Source organism: Anastrepha obliqua, chromosome 6 (assembly GCF_027943255.1).
Source record: "Anastrepha obliqua isolate idAnaObli1 chromosome 6, idAnaObli1_1.0, whole genome shotgun sequence".
NCBI classification, from domain to species: Eukaryota; Metazoa; Arthropoda; class Insecta; order Diptera; family Tephritidae; genus Anastrepha; species Anastrepha obliqua.
In genome coordinates, this window is record NC_072897.1 from 33801910 (window position 1) to 33820686 (window position 18777).

Below are 18777 nucleotides of genomic sequence, written 5' to 3' on the forward strand. Positions count from 1 at the left end.
AGAGGGACTCTGCCTGCTATTACCCCTGCTACTTCGTCAGATATGCTCCTGTAGCCTCTAATAATTCTAACATTGTACGAGTATAACCTGTACACCCGTTTAGCCTATCTCAAGGAGCTGGGATATTTCACTACGTCGCCCCACACTTCCCCAGCGTAAAACAGGGTCGAGTTGCAGACACTTGCTAACAGTTGCGATAAAGCCGCGCAGAAGACGTTGATCATCACTCCTAAATATTCTACGGTTTTTTGTATATTGTGACCACCAACCTTTATTTGAAGGTTTTCAACTTTTCGTCAAGAACTTATGAGAACCAGTTCGTTCTTATGGTCTGCTAGTCTTAGCCCAAACGATTGTAGCCATTGCTCAATTTTATTGATGGTGTCCTCTACCCTTCGTGAGACCTCTTCTAGTGTTTTCACTACGACTACCTCAGCTAGATTATCTGCATACCCAAGTGTAGTATTTGTTCGTGTTGTTGACCGCGTGGTACTCCATCATACATGATGTTCCACAGAGCCGGGCCTCGTACAGAGCTTTGAAGAACTCCTCCTACTTCTGTATTGTACCATAGGATTCTGCTTTCAAAGTATGAAGCAATTATCTTTATCAGATAGTCCGGCACATTCATACCCCGAAGTGCCATCAGTATTTGGTCCCATTTGGCCATATTGAACGCGTTTTTCACGTCCAAAGTCACGACTGCGCAATATTTTTTGGTTTCTCCTAGCCATATTCTACCAATGATAGCAGTTTTTGCTATTTCGCATACTTCTATTATTGCATCTACTGCACTGCGATGCTTCCTAGAGCCGTATTGGCGAGCTGACAGACATATATGGCATTCTGAGTACTGCTCTAGTCGGTTACAGGTTATTGCTTCTAGCACTTTGCCAGTGGTGTCCACTTGTGGGTTTCCACGGATCTTCTTGTGGGTTTCCAGGCTTCGGCAGTAGGACTAGTCGCTGTTGTTTCTATTTCACAGGAAAAACTCCGCTTCTAATGCATATTGTGTACACGTTTTGAAAAACATCTGGTCTCACTTTAGGGAATCCATTAATGCCCAGTGCTTTGAGGTTCACTTCGGGCACTTCGTCCTCGTTATCAGTAAGATATCTTCTGAGAGAGAGTACATCTTGATCCGGGAAGAGACTTGTTACTATGCGTAGTGTTTTAACATGTGGTAGCAGCATGCTAGTACTCCCATTTTGGAATTTGCTTGTAACAAGGAGGCTAGTAAATGCCTGCGCCTTACTTTTTGCTATGACCTTTTTCAGTGCTAGGCGTTTGGCTTTGTATTCTGTCCACAGTTGATCCCCTTCTGGCCTATTTCTTCTACGTTGATGCTTTCAGGTACCGATAACATCGCGCTAACGTTGCTTTTACCCGTATTCGTACCCATCCCACTTTTAGTTTGGCTACTTGTAGCAATTTTCTCGCATGCTTGGTGGGCAGTCGCTATTTGCGTGTTATCTCGAAGTACCCGCATGGATTTAACTGTGCTATTTGTTAATTCATGAATTTCTGGGAATTGTTCCTTCACTGCTTGTATGACGTCATTTTGGTAGCCGTTTCTTCCATATCTCTACATTCGATAGCGGGTTGTTCACGCAGGCTTTTCACATTCGCCGAATCAGTCAATATATTTCCTACCTGCTCTTAAAATTTTTCGGTTTGGTTATATCTTATACATATTATACATATATAAAATAAAGTTAACTTTTTGTGTGTGTTCGCTAACCGGCCGTGTCTTTGCACCGAATTAAACCAAACTTACACACATTGTTAAGTAGGTATTGAAGATAGTTTACGTATAGTTTGGATGCCTATTGGTGGATAGGGCTCGAGATATAGGTCAAAACGTGGACCCGGGTAACCTTCGGACGTGTATGTACAATATGGGTATCAAATGGAAGCTGTTGGTGAATGCTTTCGTTCAGAGTATTCTTCATGCCGCTCTGTGACTAGGGTCTCGAGATAGAGACCAAAACGTGGAGCCTAGAATGTGTTTGTACAATATGGATATCAAATTGAAGCTGTTGGTGAATGCTTTAGTACAGAGTATTTTTCATGCCGCTCCGTGACTGGGGTCTCGAGATATAGGTCAAAACGTGGACCCGAGTAATCTTTGGTTGTGTATGTACAATATGGGTATCAAATGAAAGCTGTTGATAAGTGCTTTAATACGGGGTAATTTTCATACCTATTGATGACTAGGGTCTCGAAATATACACCATAACCATCACGTTTCAACCTGGTATTCTGATTGGAAGGCAGCGATACAATCATCCGAAAATGCAGCTAGATTATACTCTGTTGAGCGGCCTGAATAAAAAAAATAAATAAATAATTGGCGCGTACACTTCTGTTAGGTGTTTGGCCGAGCTCCTCCTCCTATTTGTGGTGTGCGTCTTGATGTTGTTCGACAAATGGAGGGACCTACAGTTGCAAGCCGACTCGAACGGCAGATATTTTTATGAGGAGCTGTTTCATGGCAGAAATAAACTCGGAGGTTTGCCATTGCCTGCCGATGGGCGACCGCTTTAGAAATATGTTTTTCTTAATTTTGGTGTTTCACCGAGATTCGAACCAACGACCTCTCTGTGAATCACGAATGGTAGTCACTCACCAACCCATTCGGCTACGGCAAACGGATAGTTATGAAAAATAACTTTAATTTATAAAATATTTGAATTTACCAAATATAGTTATTGCCTCCCCAGGTCGTCAATTGACTATCACTATGTTTTTCTTTACAAATCTAACACAAATGTAAATAGTGTCTGAAATATTATGCATTAGGTAACAGAAAGAGTATTATAATACGTTATAGACAAAAATTTAGAAAAAAGTGATGTTCACTGCACAGGAACGATATCTAAACTGAACCAATAATAAAAAAATTCAAAATCATGACATGCATTTAGTTACCTTGGTATATCAACTTGCATACAACCTCGACTCTTATAAAAACATTTTTTGTGTACGCAACACATACCAATACAATGTTTGTGCTAGGAAAATTTATTACCAAAAATATATTGCAATACATAAAAAATATAAACCGTTAAGTCGCCATATGACAACCATGGTCGCTAATGGGTTAATCTATTCTAACAACTCGGTCTTCTAAGTAGCTACGAATGATATTATAAATATTAGACGGTGTACGATGTCTAGCTAGTTGTGTGAGAAGCATAGGCCACCAGGCGTTATCGAACGCAGCATTGAGCGAAATATATACTTACTACTTGAAACTTTTGACGTATTCTCTTCTGAACATGTTTGATGGCATTGTGTAATGCGTCAACGTTTGAAATTTGTTCACGAAATCCGTACTGTTTTGGGGACAATAACTGGTTTACTTCGGCGTGGTATGTGAGACGTTTGATGAACAGCTTTTCTAAAAGTTTACCGAACATTGACAGCAGGCCAATTCGTCGATAAGATGCTAGGCTGTTTAAATCTTGCTAATTTGATTTTGGAAGTATTTTAACGTAAGCTTTTTTCCGCGGTTTATGGAAATGGCCAATCCTTAAACAAGCATTATACAATATGGCAACGTGGTAGGAGATCGCTGAGATGGAGCTTCTTTTATGATACGGTTTGTTAGGGATCATACATCTTTTTCACCCTTCTTATTACGAAATTTACGAAATTTAGCTGTAGACGCCTCTTTAAGTACATGTTCTGCCGCAGCTGCGGTTGTAGGTTTCTTCGCTTCGCTTAACTTATTTAAGTCGTGCTGAAGTTTGATGCATTGCTCTTTTAATGTTTGTAAATCTTGTGCCCACCAGGGATTATAACGTTCAGCGCTACCTCGCTTCTTCATGGAAGCCTCATAGGCCTGAGGTATGGCATCCTTAATGTTTTTAATTGTTGAATCCAGATTATCTGGAGTCCCTAAACCAAAATCAGTCTTCACGATGCCAGCTTCAGAAAACATATGTTGTAGTGTTGTCTTAAAAATTTACCAATTTTCAATTTCGCTTTTATATAGATAAGTTGACCCAAGATGGTAGTCAGTTATATTTGAATGGATCCGAATTTTAAAAGTAATAGCACAATGATCAGAATTTCGAGCTGCCGTAGCGCTCACTTGCCAGTAATAACGCGAGTTGCTGATACCCTACGTCGTCCCCCTGTCCACAAATCTATAGACTTTAGCCCCTCTTGCACACTGCACGAACTTCGCTACAGCCCATAAGGGACGAGATCCAGAAATAGATAGATCTTTACACCTCAAGTCTATCTGATACAGTGACAATAGACTCCGCCATAATGTTATTAAAATCACCCTATATACCTATAAAAGACGCCAAAGCGAATTGTTTCCTCTCCAGAGATTTTTCCACAGTTCTTACTACCTTATGTAAGGCTATTTCCGTGGATTTCTCTCTCAGCTAAACATGCTGCGCTGGAGATAATTCTATTTCAAACACCTTCAGGTTTAATGAAGTAAGACTTATAGGCCTGTAGTCCTTGGCCGAGTTGTGACCGCTCCTCCCTGCCTTGAGTATGAAAACAAACTTCGTTTTCTTCCAGTTTTGAGGGGGAAGAGGAGATTTAAAGGAGGAAAAATTATTGATTGCAAAAGTTTTGTCGACAGACACTATAGATTTCAAGGAAACATTTAGTAACTCTACCTGTCGCTTAGGGTCGACAATGTCACATGGAACAATATGCTTATACATGCAAGCTGAGTAGACGTGTTTTTTATGCGCTACAGTTATATTATTTGTTATTTACTTCCGTTTGTGACTAGCTTATTTGTATTGTTTTTAGTGAATACGTGTCTCTTTGAACACTTATTAAGTACTCTAATTCTGTAGCCGCGAAAATATTTTGTGTGCGATAAAACCAACTAAAGTAGAATTATAACAAGCAAAAAAATGACTTAAAGAGGAAAAATTACACGCCAAACGGTATCCACTCTGCAAAGCAGCGCGAGCAAATTAACTAAAGCGGGGGAAAAAGGGAGCTCACCATCTACTTTTGGCTTGAGCGAATAGAGGAACAACTCGAGTTGCAGAGAAGAAGTATCATCGAAGAGATTTCCGAACGAGTGAAAACTTCCGAAGAGCGAGTAATGCAGCGGTTTGGCGAAATAGCGGCTGAGATGGCGAATCTGCAGAAGAACGTGTGGGGAAAGCTGAAGCACAAATTGAACTGAATGGTCAGGGTGAAATTGCGCTACTGAAGAGTCAACTGAATGAGTGCCAAAATCAAGCTGTCTACACCGATCTCATCATCAACGGCTTGCCGCACATCGATGGTGAGAAATTTTTTTTTTTTTTTTTATTATTTCCCTTTTTAAATTACAATCTGTTAAATTTTAACAATAAGTAATTATTTTTAAAGTAGTATTGGAATTCTTTGTTCTCTAACCAATGCTAGATAAACATTCAATTTTGCTTCAGATTATGCTACATTATATTATTTTCTGTGTTATAATTATTATTATTATTAATTATTACTATTATTTATTATTATTATTTATTATTATTATTATTTTTGTTTTTCTTTATTGTTTTGTTAAATTGTGAGTTCTGTTGGAGTTAATCGTTTTAATCTTCGTTTTCCCGCTTTCTCCGATTGTGGTAGTTTGCGCATTTGTTCATTTTGATGAATTGTTAGTCGTTTTATATGCTTGATGCTATATTTTCTAATTGTGTCATCTATTGTGTCGATATTGAGGTCGCTGTGGATCACGTCGTTTGGTATATACCAGCCTGCTTTTGTTATTGTTCGAAGTATTTTAGATTGCGTCCTTTGAATTATTTTGATATTGGTTTTTTTTGCTATGCCCCAGATTTCAATGCCATATTTCCAAATGGGTGAGATTATAGATTTATATATCACTGCTTTGTTGTTAAGGCTTAGTTTTGAATTTTTAGCCAACAGCCAATATAATTGTCTGAACTTGTTTTTGATTTCATTTCGTTTGTTTTGTATATGTCGTTTCCAATTTAGTTTTTCATCTATAGTTATGCCAAGGTACTTTGCACTAGGAAGGATTTTTATTTCATTGTTTTTTATTGTTAATTTATGTTTCTTAGGCTTTCTGTTTGTATATATTACTTGTACCGTTTTATCTTTGTTGACTTCTATTCCCCAATTATCGAACCATGATACGGTGTTATTTATTGTTTGTTGAAGAATGTCAGTCGCGTTTTTTTCTATTTTATCCGATGCCATTAAAACCGTGTCATCCGCGAATGTGGCTATCATGCAATTTTTTGTGGTTGGTATCGGTATATCTGCTGTAAATATCAGGTACAATAGAGGCCCTAGGACACTACCTTGGGGTACTCCTGCTGTCATTTGCATCATGCTTGAGCATTCGTCTTCGAACTTTATAAAGAAATGTCGGTTTTCCAGATAACTTTTGAGAATGGTGAAGTGATTCCGTGGTAATATTTGGCTGAGCTTATGTAGTAGTCCTTTATGCCAAACCCTGTCAAAAGCTTTTGCAATATCCAGGTAGACAGCTATGCAGAACCTTTTATTTTCCATATCATTTAATATTTTGTTTATAACTCTGTGGACTTGTTGCACAGTTGAATGTTGTCGTCTAAATCCAAATTGATGGCTTGGTATTATATTTTTTTCTATCAGAATTTTGTCTAATCTGGCAAAGAGTATTTTTTCAAACACTTTTGAAAGAATGGGCAAGAGACTGATAGGGCGATATGATGTCATTTCTGATGCACTTTTACCTGGTTTGGGGATTGCCGTTATTTGTGCAACTTTCCAGAGGCGTGGGAAGCATTGTGTCCTTAATATGCTGTTGAAAATTTGTCGTATATATGTAATTGCTACATCAGGTAATTCTTTTAGTATTTTACCATTTATTAGATCGAAGCCCGGTGCTTTTTTACTGTTCAGATTTTTCAAATGATATCTGATTTCTGCTGAGGTTGTCATTTTCTTCTCCTTTTCATTTTCATTCTCTTTTCTGGGTTACTCGTATTTACATTTTGTTCAATGTGCTGGTTGTCTTTTTCGTTTGAGAATATTGTTTTAAAGTGTTCAGCTAGTGTGTTTGCCTTCTCTTTATTGGTCTTTGCCCAAGTTCCGTGATGTGTTTTGATGGGAGGTTTATGTGGAACTGCTTTGACTAAGTTTTTAGTTGCTTTCCATAGGGAATAATTGTTAACTGCCGTGGCCCCCAAGTTATGTATGTAATTCTCAAGCTTTTTATCCTGGTGCTGTTTTAATAATGTTTTTAATTCGGTTGTTGATTTGTTAAGTTTTGCCTTATCTTCGGGATGTTTAGTAATTTGCCACTTTTTACGGAGTTTCCTTTTTTGTTGAATTTTTTGTTTGATATGTATTGGAATAGACTCTTTTTGTTGAATTTTTATATTTGGTGTCGAAAGGGTGAGGGCTTTGATGATGGAATCGTTGAAAAAAGCTATTGCTGAGTCAATCTCGTTTTCCGTTTTCAATGAAATATTTATAGTCAATTGTGCTTCCACACTTTGTCGGAAATAATTCCAGTCTGTTTTATTATTATATAGTCCTCTAAAAGTTTGTTGGTGCAGAGATCCAAGAATTGTCATTAGAAGTGGTGATCCGATGATAGCTCCAAACATGACTTAATGGTGATATGGGATTGTGGAATATTTTTAACAATACATAAATCAATTAAATCTGGTTGTTTTCTGATATCTGTAGGCCTGTACGTCGGCTCTCCGGTGCTTATGAAGTGTGCATTATTTTCTCTTATAGCGTCTAGTAATTTTCGGCCTTTCGAAGTTGTTAACCTTGATCCCCAAATAGAATTTTTTGCATTGTAGTCACCTCCAGCGATATATCGACTTCCTAGTCCGTTTAAATATTCCAGGTATTGATCTTTTGTGTTATTGAATTTTGGCGGACAGTATACTGCTGATATTGTTATTGGTCCATTTGAGCTATTTATTGAAACTGTCGTTGCTTGTATGTTATTTTTTCTATAACCATCAAGTTCGTGGTATTTAATTGTTTTTTTGATGATTATTGCAGTTCCTCCGTGAGCCTTGTTATCTGGGTGATTTGTGTAGTGTATGTTGTAATTGGGTATATTTACAAAAGTTTTATGAGTTGCATGAGTCTCGGATATTAGCATAATATCAATTGCTTTGTCTAGAATAAAAGTCTTGAGTTCTAGTTCGTGGCGCGTAAGTCCGTTTGCGTTCCAAATTGCTATTTTTATTTTACTTAGTGCGACCATCTAGCTTCGATACCAGTATGGTTACAATGTTCATCATGGTGGCCATTTGTGTTATCAATTGTTTTATCATAGTTTTAAGTTCAGTTAAATCATCTATACTTGATGTGGTACTATTAGAGTTGTTAAATGTTGTTAATGTTTTCGTTGATGCTGCTTGTGCATAAGAAACGCCTGGTATAAGGGTTTGATTTGTATTAGTGCCGAGATTTTCCTGGTGATGTTCATTATTGCCTTGTTCTTGTGCGGCGTGAATTTCTTTTTTGCGTAGTGTCGGATATCTTTGTACTTGGAGTTTTTTGTAGATTTCGCAGCCTCTATAATTAGCTGTATGGTTTTCGCCACAATGAGCACATTTAATTTGGTCTGTTTCCGCTTTGTTCTTAATTTTACACATATTTGTCTTGTGTTTACCAACACATTTAACGCAGACTGGATCTACCATACAGTAGTTTTTTGTATGTCCGTATCTCTGACAGTTTGTACATTGAGGAATTGTTCTTTTTTGACGTGGTGGCTCAAAACTAATTTTACAGTGGAGTAGATGAGTTATACTGTATATGTCTTTATTGTTTTCATTTAATTTTAGTTCAATTGAAAATAGTGACAGAGGTTGTTTTATACCCGAAGCGTTTTTAATTTGTACGTTGTGAATATTTGTTGTTTCATGACCTAGTTCAAAAAGTTCATTTTTTATGTCTTCGATAGGAGTCGAGTGATGCATCTGTCGTAAAAATACTCTAAACCCTTGTTGCTCTTTTGGTCTAAATGTATAAAATTTTGTTTTTTTTTTTGTTTTAGTAAGTCTATTATTTTTGTGTAATGTGTTGTTTCTTTCGGTTGGATTTTAATTTTGTTTCGGCTAAGAACTTTTATTTCAAATTTATTATTTGGCAGGGAATTCAATGCATTTGTTAGGGTGCACACATTTTCTACATGTTGTACATATATTGGTGGTGGTTTTTGTGCACGCTGCGTACCTGGGTCTTTTTCTGCTGGGTTGCTTTCTGGCTCATTGATATTTGGTCCGTTATCTAATATACATCCAAGATATCGAACCTATTTGATGAGGCTGGGTTGCCTAACCAATACTCTTGTAGAGTTGTTTGTGTAGAGGTTTGCATTTTGTTCTTTTGTTTTTTGTTATTGTTTGAGAGTTCAAGTTTGTTTGGTGATTGTTTATCTCGGTTTCTTTTTAACTGTGATTGCACAAAGTCTTTTTTTTCATTTTGCATTTGCATTCTTGTATTGTGCGTTGCTGTTGATGACGATGCGATCAGTGTAGTTGGTGCGCTACATTCAGCACTGCGTGTTGCGGTTTGAATGGGAGTTGAAGGTGCGTGGGTTGGTTTAGCAGAAGTGGATGAAGTTGTTGTTGTTGTTGAGCTTAGAGCTGTTGCTGTTGTAGTTATAATGGAGTAGTGAGTACCTGTTGCTGTCGTGCATGATGTTACTGCTGTCTCTTGCGGATAGTTGTAGGGCGCCAAGGTAGTCTTTGTTACCGGATTCTCCACGTGATGGTGATTAGCCGTTAACGCTATTGGTGTTTTACATTGATCACTCCACGATAGCGGAATTGTTGATTCTCTTATTTTAGCCATAGTTTCTCTTATTTCTATTTCTGTTTTATCAGAGTAAGTTGAGCACTGACTTGAATTTGTTGTTTGCGCGGTAGATAGCGGTATACTCCGTTCACGGGGTGGAGTGCGCTCTACTGGCATTCTAATTTTGTTTTTATCGTTGTTTTTATATTTTTTTATATTGTTTATTTCACTTATGTTGTTGTGTTTTTGTTTTTAATAACAATACTAAGTTGTGTTTAGCACGTTAAAGCGTCTATTTCGCGAACTAAAGATTTTTTAAATTAAAGATTTACCACTTTAAGGAGGTTGCACTCGAGAGCGAGGTGTTAACACGTCCGAACATGATAAACATTTTTTCATAATGAGAAATTTGAAATATTTTTAGGAGCCTGTATCATACTCTTAATATGCCAGCGCCACTAGTTTCCAACTCTACTGCGTCTGCTGTTATAATTAAATTATCATCTTCTGCTGATCGCTCAAGATTATTCAAATTAATGGCTAATTATTGCAAGGCCAAAAAGCGGCCTCTATTACTCTGCGATGCTGGACCCAAATCAGAAGGCAAATAACACATACACGAATGTCTCACAAAAAGCAATCGCGAACAAATGCGTTTTGCAATGCAGCTCAGGCGAGAACAAAAAATCACAGCTGTTTTCACTATTCGTGGTTATGTGGACGAGTATGTACGCGTTCGCACTAAATGCAAAGCAGTTAGGGTGCTTAATATTTAGTGCATTCAAAATGCAGTTCCTGCGTCCACCTAATGCTCTTTTATAGCTACTCAGAATGCTTAATATGTGTTTATGTTTATAATCTATATATTCTCTGTTATTTTATTATCTTCCTTTATTTTATTGCTTTTCTCTTACCTTCTCACATCTTGTGTTACTTCTTAATTTTCTCTGTTCTTTTAACTACTGCTTTTTTTCTGTTTACGTCTATCTTTGTTTATGCCAACATTTTTGCAAACATACATATACTCTTGCGTGTTTGTGCTTTGTTTTTTCTGTTTTTGTTCAGTATTACTTAAATTTATTGGTCTATTCGGTAAACTGAGTTCCAGCGTTAATGCAAATAAGAAAATTCTCATTGATATTATGTGCAAACAAAATGATGATTTTAATGTAGTACATTTCTATGCACGTAGTATAAGTCAAGATAAACTTGATTTTACTAGGTGCCCCTTCGAAGATTCTGCAGTCGATGTAATTTGCGTTTGTGAGACCTGGTTTCATAGTGACCTCCCTGATTTCACCCTCTCTTTAAATGGGTACAATTTATTGAGGAACGATCGCAATCTTAATAAAAAAGGGAAAAGTTGCTGTGTACTGTAAAAAAAGTTTGAATTTTAAACTGATAGCAAAGTCAAATAACTGCGAAAATGAATACTTATTTTTAATTGCATGTGTTTACAATCCTAACAAAAGTATGGCTCTTGATACACTATTTATTGACTTGACAGCAGGACTTTGTGTTGTTAACGAAATTACACCAACGAGATATGCAAATAACTCCCAACCTAGTCTTTTTGATTATTTTATTACTTGTGCTGAGTTTATCTCTGACCATGACTTAATATTTTGTACTTTAGATGTTGTGACGAATCGTTCAGATTTAGATGCCACCTACGAGTATCATGATTTTAAATCGTTGAATGGTAATTCTCTATACTCAGACATGGGTTTTATAAATTGGAATGAGTGTTGGTTTCTAAGTACGGTTGATAATAAACTTGACTTCATCGACGCTAACTTATCCTCGTTATTTAACATGCATGTCCCGCTTCGATCTGTAAATGTTTTAAATAGTTCATGTCCTTGGTATAACTCGAAAGTTCGAGCTGTCATTAGAAAACGCAACAAGTTTTATGCTAAGTGGAGAAAAAACTTGACGGATACTTCTTGGCGCCGGTACAAGGAAATCCGAAATGAAACCACTGCAATAATACGAGAAGCAAAACGTTGGTACAGTTACCTTGATGAACTTATTGACTACTTTATTAAAGTTGGTAAGAAAACAAATTGTGCTCCTATTTTAAAAGATTCCTCATCTTGTACTACTCTAAAAGTTTCAATTTATGACAGCTAGTGAGGTAGATGTACTGAAAGTTTTATCCAAAATAAAGTTTAATGCTGTAGGCGATGATGGCATCTCGTTAAAATTCGTCCATATAGTCATCCAATACATAATAGGACCCTTTACCCATATAATAAACCATTGCTCGACTAGTTCATGTTTCACGGCAGTATGGAAAAGTGGATTACAAGTTGTTATGTTTGAAACTTAAACACTATTTCGGCTTCAAAGACAGTGCTCATGGCCAGCTACCTTGGTGGCAGAACGCAGAAGGTTAAGACAAGAAATTTAACATCTCTGGTGTTCCACAAGGGTCTACCATTGTTCCAGTTCTATTCAGTATTTTTGTCAATGATGTCTTTACCGTTTGTCAATATGTAAATGTCCATGCATATGCTGATGTTTACAATTGTACTTGTCCAGTCGTATTGGTCTTGTTGAAGATTTATGTTTTAAAATAAACAGTGATTTGCCTGCTATTTCTGTTTGGGCTAATAATAACTCTTTATGTTTGAAGGCGTCTAAGTCATATGTCTTACCTATATATTATATGTATACAAATACTGTGGTTTATGTTGACAATATCCCAAAATTGTGAATAGGTACTAGTTACCTTACCTTTACGGATAAGGTAAAAAATTTCGAGTTTATCTTTACCACAAAACTTACCTGTGCTGACAATATAAATAGGGTTGTGGTGAATATTTATGCTACATTGCGTAAGCTGAGAATCTCTGCAACATTCACGCTAGAGAAAACGAGGTACAAATTTGCTCTCCAGCTAATTATACCTCTCATTACCTGAGGTGGTATACAGCAAACTTGACTCTACATCCTGCCATAAACTTAATACGGCATTTAATAATACCACGCGGTATGTATATGGGATTGGTAGATATGGTCAAATCTATGCCTGGCGAACAAGGTTAATGGGCTGCCATTACAGTTATTTGTCTGCTAGAAATTGTATATTTATGTGCAAACTTACATTATTCAAGTTACCTCCCTACCTGACAGAAAAGTTGATACCAGTAAGGTCTCGCAGACACAAAAAATTCAGCGTTCCAACATTCAATAACCTATATTATTTTTCATTAACGCTGTTAAATGTGGAACTCATTACCCGACACTGTGAGGTATGGTTTTAACAGATTTAACTACAGGGCACAAGTCTATAATTACTTTAAAAGTGTTTAACTGCATTGAATTAGGGCATTAAATTTCTCTCTATATTCTCTAATTACTCCTTTTTTTCTAAATCCTCATTTTCTTTTCCTACTACCAAATCCTTATCTTCTTATTATTATAGTTAACCCTTCAGAAGGCGCGCTATGAGCAATTTGCTCACGCAATTTTAAAATTGCCAAATTTTCAATGTTTACCGTTAGTCCTAGAATAACGGCGTTCAGTACCTCTAAGTAAATGATTTGTCTTTGCAATAAGAAGCATTCGAAGTGTGTAGTGTGCGAATAGAGATCGAAGATATTGGTTTACTTTATATGTGCGGCATTTTGCTCATTGCGCGACTAACTACGTAAGTATTTTAATATATATATTTTTTGCAATAAACGCGTATAATTTCTTTTTATAATTATTTAGGTACATTTTTTAACAAAATAATGGAAACTAATAGCAAACGTCGTCGTCTGGCAAATGACACCTCACAAATTGCATCTTGGTTGGACGAAATTTTGGATGAAGAGGACGACGTGGAAGAAGATTTTGAGGAAAGTGATTGTGACAGTGAACACACTGATCACCAAAGTGACACAGAACAATCTTCTGATACCGACGCAGGCTTTGAAAACGGCGAAATGCCGCGATGAAGGCGGCAATTTTATTTGGGAAAAGATATGTGTACAAAATGGGCTATGGATGTACCCACTCGCAATATATGTACGTACTAGACGCTGTAACATAGTTACACATCTTCCAGGAGTTAAAGGCACAGCGAAAGACGCTATAACCCCTTCACAATACCTCGCACTATTTTTGAAAGATACTTTACTTGAAAAATTTGTAACATACACAAATATTATATGTACATTCAAAAAGTGACTGATTTGTACCAAAGAGACAGGGATTGCAAGGAAACAGATTTGGCGGAGATGAAAGCATTTATTGGAATTTTGTATATGGCTGGATTAAAAAAATTGAACCATTCAAATTTAAAGGAGCTTTGGCTAGATGATGGAATTGCTCCAGATATTTTCAGAGCAACAATGTCGATCAAACGTTTTTTATTCCTAGTCCGTGTGATTCCTTTCGATGAAACTTCGTCTCGTTTAGCCAGATCCCAATTAGATAATCTTGCAACGTTCAGAGAAATATTTGAAGAATTTAATGGCTATTGTTCCGAACATTTTATTCCTGGAGCATACTGCACCATTGACGAAATGCTGGAATCTTTTCGAGGAAGGTGTAAGTTCCGAATTTATATGCCTAATAAGCCAGCTAAGTACGGATTAAAAATGAACGCATTGGTTGATTCAAGGACGATTTACACTTATAAAAATGGAAATATACTGCGGAAAACAGCCACCTGGACCTTATCAGTTAGATAATTCACCTGCTAGTATCGTCAAAAGAATTGCTGCTCCAATATTAAATAAAGACAGAAATTTAACAATGGACAATTACTTTATGTCCATACCCCTGGTTGATGATCTTTACAAAAACTACAGGACGACAGCTGTTGGTACACTAAGAAAAAATAAGAAGGAAATTCCTCGTCAATTCATTTCGACAAGAGGAAGACCAGTACCTCATAACCTATTTGGTTTTGGTGAAAACAAAACTATTGTCTCGGATATTCCAAAAAAGAAAGATAAGAAAATTGTACTTTTGTTATCTTCTTTTCATACCGACGATGGAATAGATGATGAAACGGGTGACAAAATCAAACCCGAAATTATAACATTTTATAACCACACAAAGGGTGGAGTAGATACTGTGGACCAGATGAAGGAAACTTATTCGGTATCCAGAACTACTCGCAGGTGGCCCATGCGACTATTTTTTACAATTATTAATATTGCTGGTATAAACGCTTAGATTATTCATAAATGCAATACCCAAATCATGACACAGAGAAGGTTATTTTTGAAAGAAATTGCTTTGGAGCTCATGAAGTCAAATATTGTACGTCGTCAGACTATCAAAACACTTTCAAGCTCATTAAAAGAAATTATCTATACTAATATATTATTATAAAGAAGAAAACTTTGTTTGTTTGTTTGTTTGTTTGTTTGTAACGAATAGACTCAAAAACTACTGAACCGATTTTAAAAATTCTTTCACCATTCGAAAACTACATTATCCAAGAGTAACATGGATTACATTTTATTTTGGAAAAAAATAGGGTTCCGTAAGATATTTGGATTTTTCGGACACAAACTGAAAAAAATCTTATATATAAAATAAAGTCAACTTTTTGTGTGTGTTCGCTAACCGGCCGTGTCTGCACCGAATTAAACCAAACTTACACACATAGTTAAGAAGGTATTGAAGATGGTTTCCGTATAGTTTGGATACCTATTGGTGGATAGGGCTCGAGATATAGGTCAAAACGTGGACCCGGGTAACCTTCGGATGTGTATGTACAATATGGGTATCAAATGGAAGCTGTTGGTGAATGCTTTAGTTCAGAGTATTTTTCATGCCGCTCCGTGACTAGGGTCTCGAGATGGAGACCAAAACGTGGACCCGGGTAACCTTCGTATGTGTATGTACAATATGGGTATCAAATGGAAGCTGTTGGTCAATGCTTTAGTACAGAGTATTTTTCATGCCGCTCCGTGACTGGGGTCTCGAGACATAGGTCAAAACGTGGTCCCGGGTAACCTTTGGATGTGTATGTACAATATGGGTATCAAATGGAAGCTGTTGGGGAATGCTTTAGTTCAGAGTATTTCCATCCGCTCCGTGACTGGGGTCTCGAGATAGAGACCAAAACGTGGACCCTAGAATGTGTTTGTACAATACGGATATCAATTGAAAGCTGTTGATAAGTACTTTAATACGGGGTAACTTTCATACCTATTGATGACGAAGGTCTCGAGATATAGGTCAAAACGTGGACCCGGGTAACCTTCGGACGTGTATGTACAATATGGGTATCAAATGGAAGCTGTTGATAAGTGCTTCAATACGGGGTAATTTTCATACCTATTGATGACGAGGGTCTCGAGATATAGGTCAAAACGTGGACCCGGGTAACCTTCGGACGTGTATGTACAATATGGGTATCAAATGGAAGCTGTTGATAAGTGCTTCAATACGGGGTAATTTTCATACCTATTGATGACTAGGGTCTGGAAATATATGCCAAAACATGGACCCGCCGTGTCTTTGCACCGAATTAAACCAAACTTACACACATTTTTAAGGAGGTATTGAAGATGGTTTCCGTATAGTTTGGATACCTATTGGAACATAGGGTCTCGAGATATAGGTCAAAACGTGGACCCGGGTAACCTTTGGATGTGTATGTACAATATGGGTATCAAATGGAAGCTGTTGGTGAATGCTTTAGTTCAGAGTATTTCCATCCGCTCCGTGACTAGGGTCTCGAGATAGAGACCAAATCGTGGACCCTAGAATGTATTGGTACAATATGGGTATCAAATGAATGCTGTTTATAAGTGCTTTAATACGGGGTAATTTTCATACCTATTGATGACTAGGGTCTCGAGATATAGGTCAAAACGTGGACCCGGGTAACCTTCGGACGTGTATGTACAATATGGGTATCAAATGGAAGCTGTTGGTGAATGCTTTAGTTCAGAGTAATTTTCATGCCGCTCCGTGACTAGGATCTCGAGATAGAGACCAAAACGTGGAGCCTAGAATGTGTTTGTACAATATGGATATCAAATTGAAGCTGTTGGTGAATGCCTTAGTACAGAGTATTTTTCATGCCGCTACGTGACTGGGGTCTCGAGATATAGGTCAAAACGTGGACGCGGGTAACATTTGGTTGTGTATGTACAATATGGGTATCAAATGAAAGCTGTCGATAAGTGCTTTAATACGGGGTAATTTTCATACCTATTGATGACTAGGGTCTCGAAATATATGCCAAAACGTGGACCCGCCGTGTCTTTGCACCGAATTAAACCAAACTTATGCTCATTGTTAAGTAAGTATTGAAAATGGGTTTCGTAAAGTTTGGTTGTAATTCGGAGCGCTGGCAACGGGTACAGCGTTCTTTTGAACCAGCCATAATGTTGCTTACTTTTTTAACGCTTGGGGCGGAACTGAACTGTCAAATTGACAGTGTGAGTTATAATGTGTGAATATTTCTTTCTGATTTGGATGCCATAAGGAAAAAACGTAAGTGCAACATGTAAAAATTGTTTGTGAATTTTTTTGGAGTGGATTTTGGAACAGTGAATAATTTCTTACGAAATTTGAGAATTTAATGTGAAATCCGAATGAAATTATGTGTTCGTGGAAAAAAAAATTGTTTTCGTTTTTTTTTTTTTTAAATATAAATGGATAATGGTTAAAAAAGCTCCAGTGCTTAATAAAACATATAAATTGAAACGAAAAATTCATGGATGATCAGGAAAAAAGACGATTGTTTATTCATATGCGTTGATTTGAAATTTAAAAACAATCTTCTTTTTTCCTGAGTTTCAATTTATATTTTATATTTACTCAAAAACAAATAGAAAAACAAAAAATATTGTTTATGCTAAAGCGTTTGAATAAAGAATAAAGAAATAAATAATATGAAAACCATATATTTTCTGTTCTAAACCATATCTATTCTATTTTAGTGTGCCCAGCGAAGGGGGCCGGGTTTGCTAGTATCTCATATAGTGCCAAACAATGAACATTTAGAAGCCTCTGAAAATAATGGGTTTTGCGCATTGTGTCCCAGGCGAAAAAATAGACGCACCAAAAAAGGATGTTTTTTGTGCAACAAATTACTCTGCACCGAGCACGCAAGAACTATATGTTCAACTTGCTTCGATTGCTCCTTTAACAAAGATCTGGCTCAATATTGAATTTTTATTAATATGTATTGCTACTAATTAAAATTTTTTTTTTGTTGCTAGTGAAAAAAAAATGTATTGAATTCTCGTTTTTTCTTTTTTATGTTATTAAAAATAGTTTCTAAGAGTTTAAAACTCAAAAATGCATATATCTTAATAAAAATAAACGATTAACCTATAAAAAAACACTTTATCTTACTAATCTACCTAACCTAGGAGCATAATATGTTTATGTGAAAGTGGTGTGAGCAAAATGCTCACGTGCGCCAATTCGTGTAACTTATTAAGGCGCGCCTTCTCGTGGGTTAAGTTACATATATTGGATTGATTTGTTAATGAACTGGTGTAAAAATTTCGATTAAGAAACTTTCATGTTAAAATTATTCAAGTTGTACGGGAATGTACTAATGTTGAAGTACTATTATATTAAAAGACCTGAGGCTAAGATAGCCTATTGATATAAATAAATAAGTATAATCTTCCGAAAAGTGAGTGTTTACAAGGATATTCAAAGATTCTTCTGCATATTCAGCCGTCTCCTCATCTCTCCTCTCTACAAGAGTTCTGCAGGAATGGTCACTCCACAGGATCTTGCTTAGGCTGGCAGAATCCTCACTGATTCAATGGATTCGCAGTACTATTGCCAAGAGTTACTTTCGCTTATATAATATATTGGTTTTTTTATATTCAATCAAAATTTTACGGTAAGTTTGAGAGTTTTTAATTTGTTACTATGCATTGAAAACCTTCCTTGCTTCCTCTTTCAAGTTGACCAGCGTCTTGCTCCACCAGGGAATAAAGTTGTTCTTGCTAACAGATACTGGACAATCCACTTTAAAGGCAATCTGATAGGACCACTTCCAGTGTTCCACCTGCTTGTCTAGTTGATAAAATG

The 18777-nt window shown here is 36.7% G+C and overlaps 1 protein-coding gene across 1 annotated transcript; it reads right to left on the reverse strand.

The window, feature by feature from the left end:
• Positions 1-9249: 9249 nt before the first annotated feature.
• LOC129250327 (uncharacterized) lies at positions 9250-9936 on the reverse strand. The gene has a single exon (XM_054889960.1). It carries the CDS (start codon positions 9934-9936, stop codon positions 9250-9252), a length of 687 nt encoding a protein of 228 aa, XP_054745935.1.
• Between the last annotated feature and the right edge of the window lie 8841 nt (positions 9937-18777).

Bases quoted from the DNA above. Each gene is read 5' to 3' on its own strand.
- LOC129250327 (XM_054889960.1), bottom strand. From the start codon at position 9,936: ATGCCAGTAGAGCGCACTCCACCCCGTGAACGGAGTATACCGCTATCT.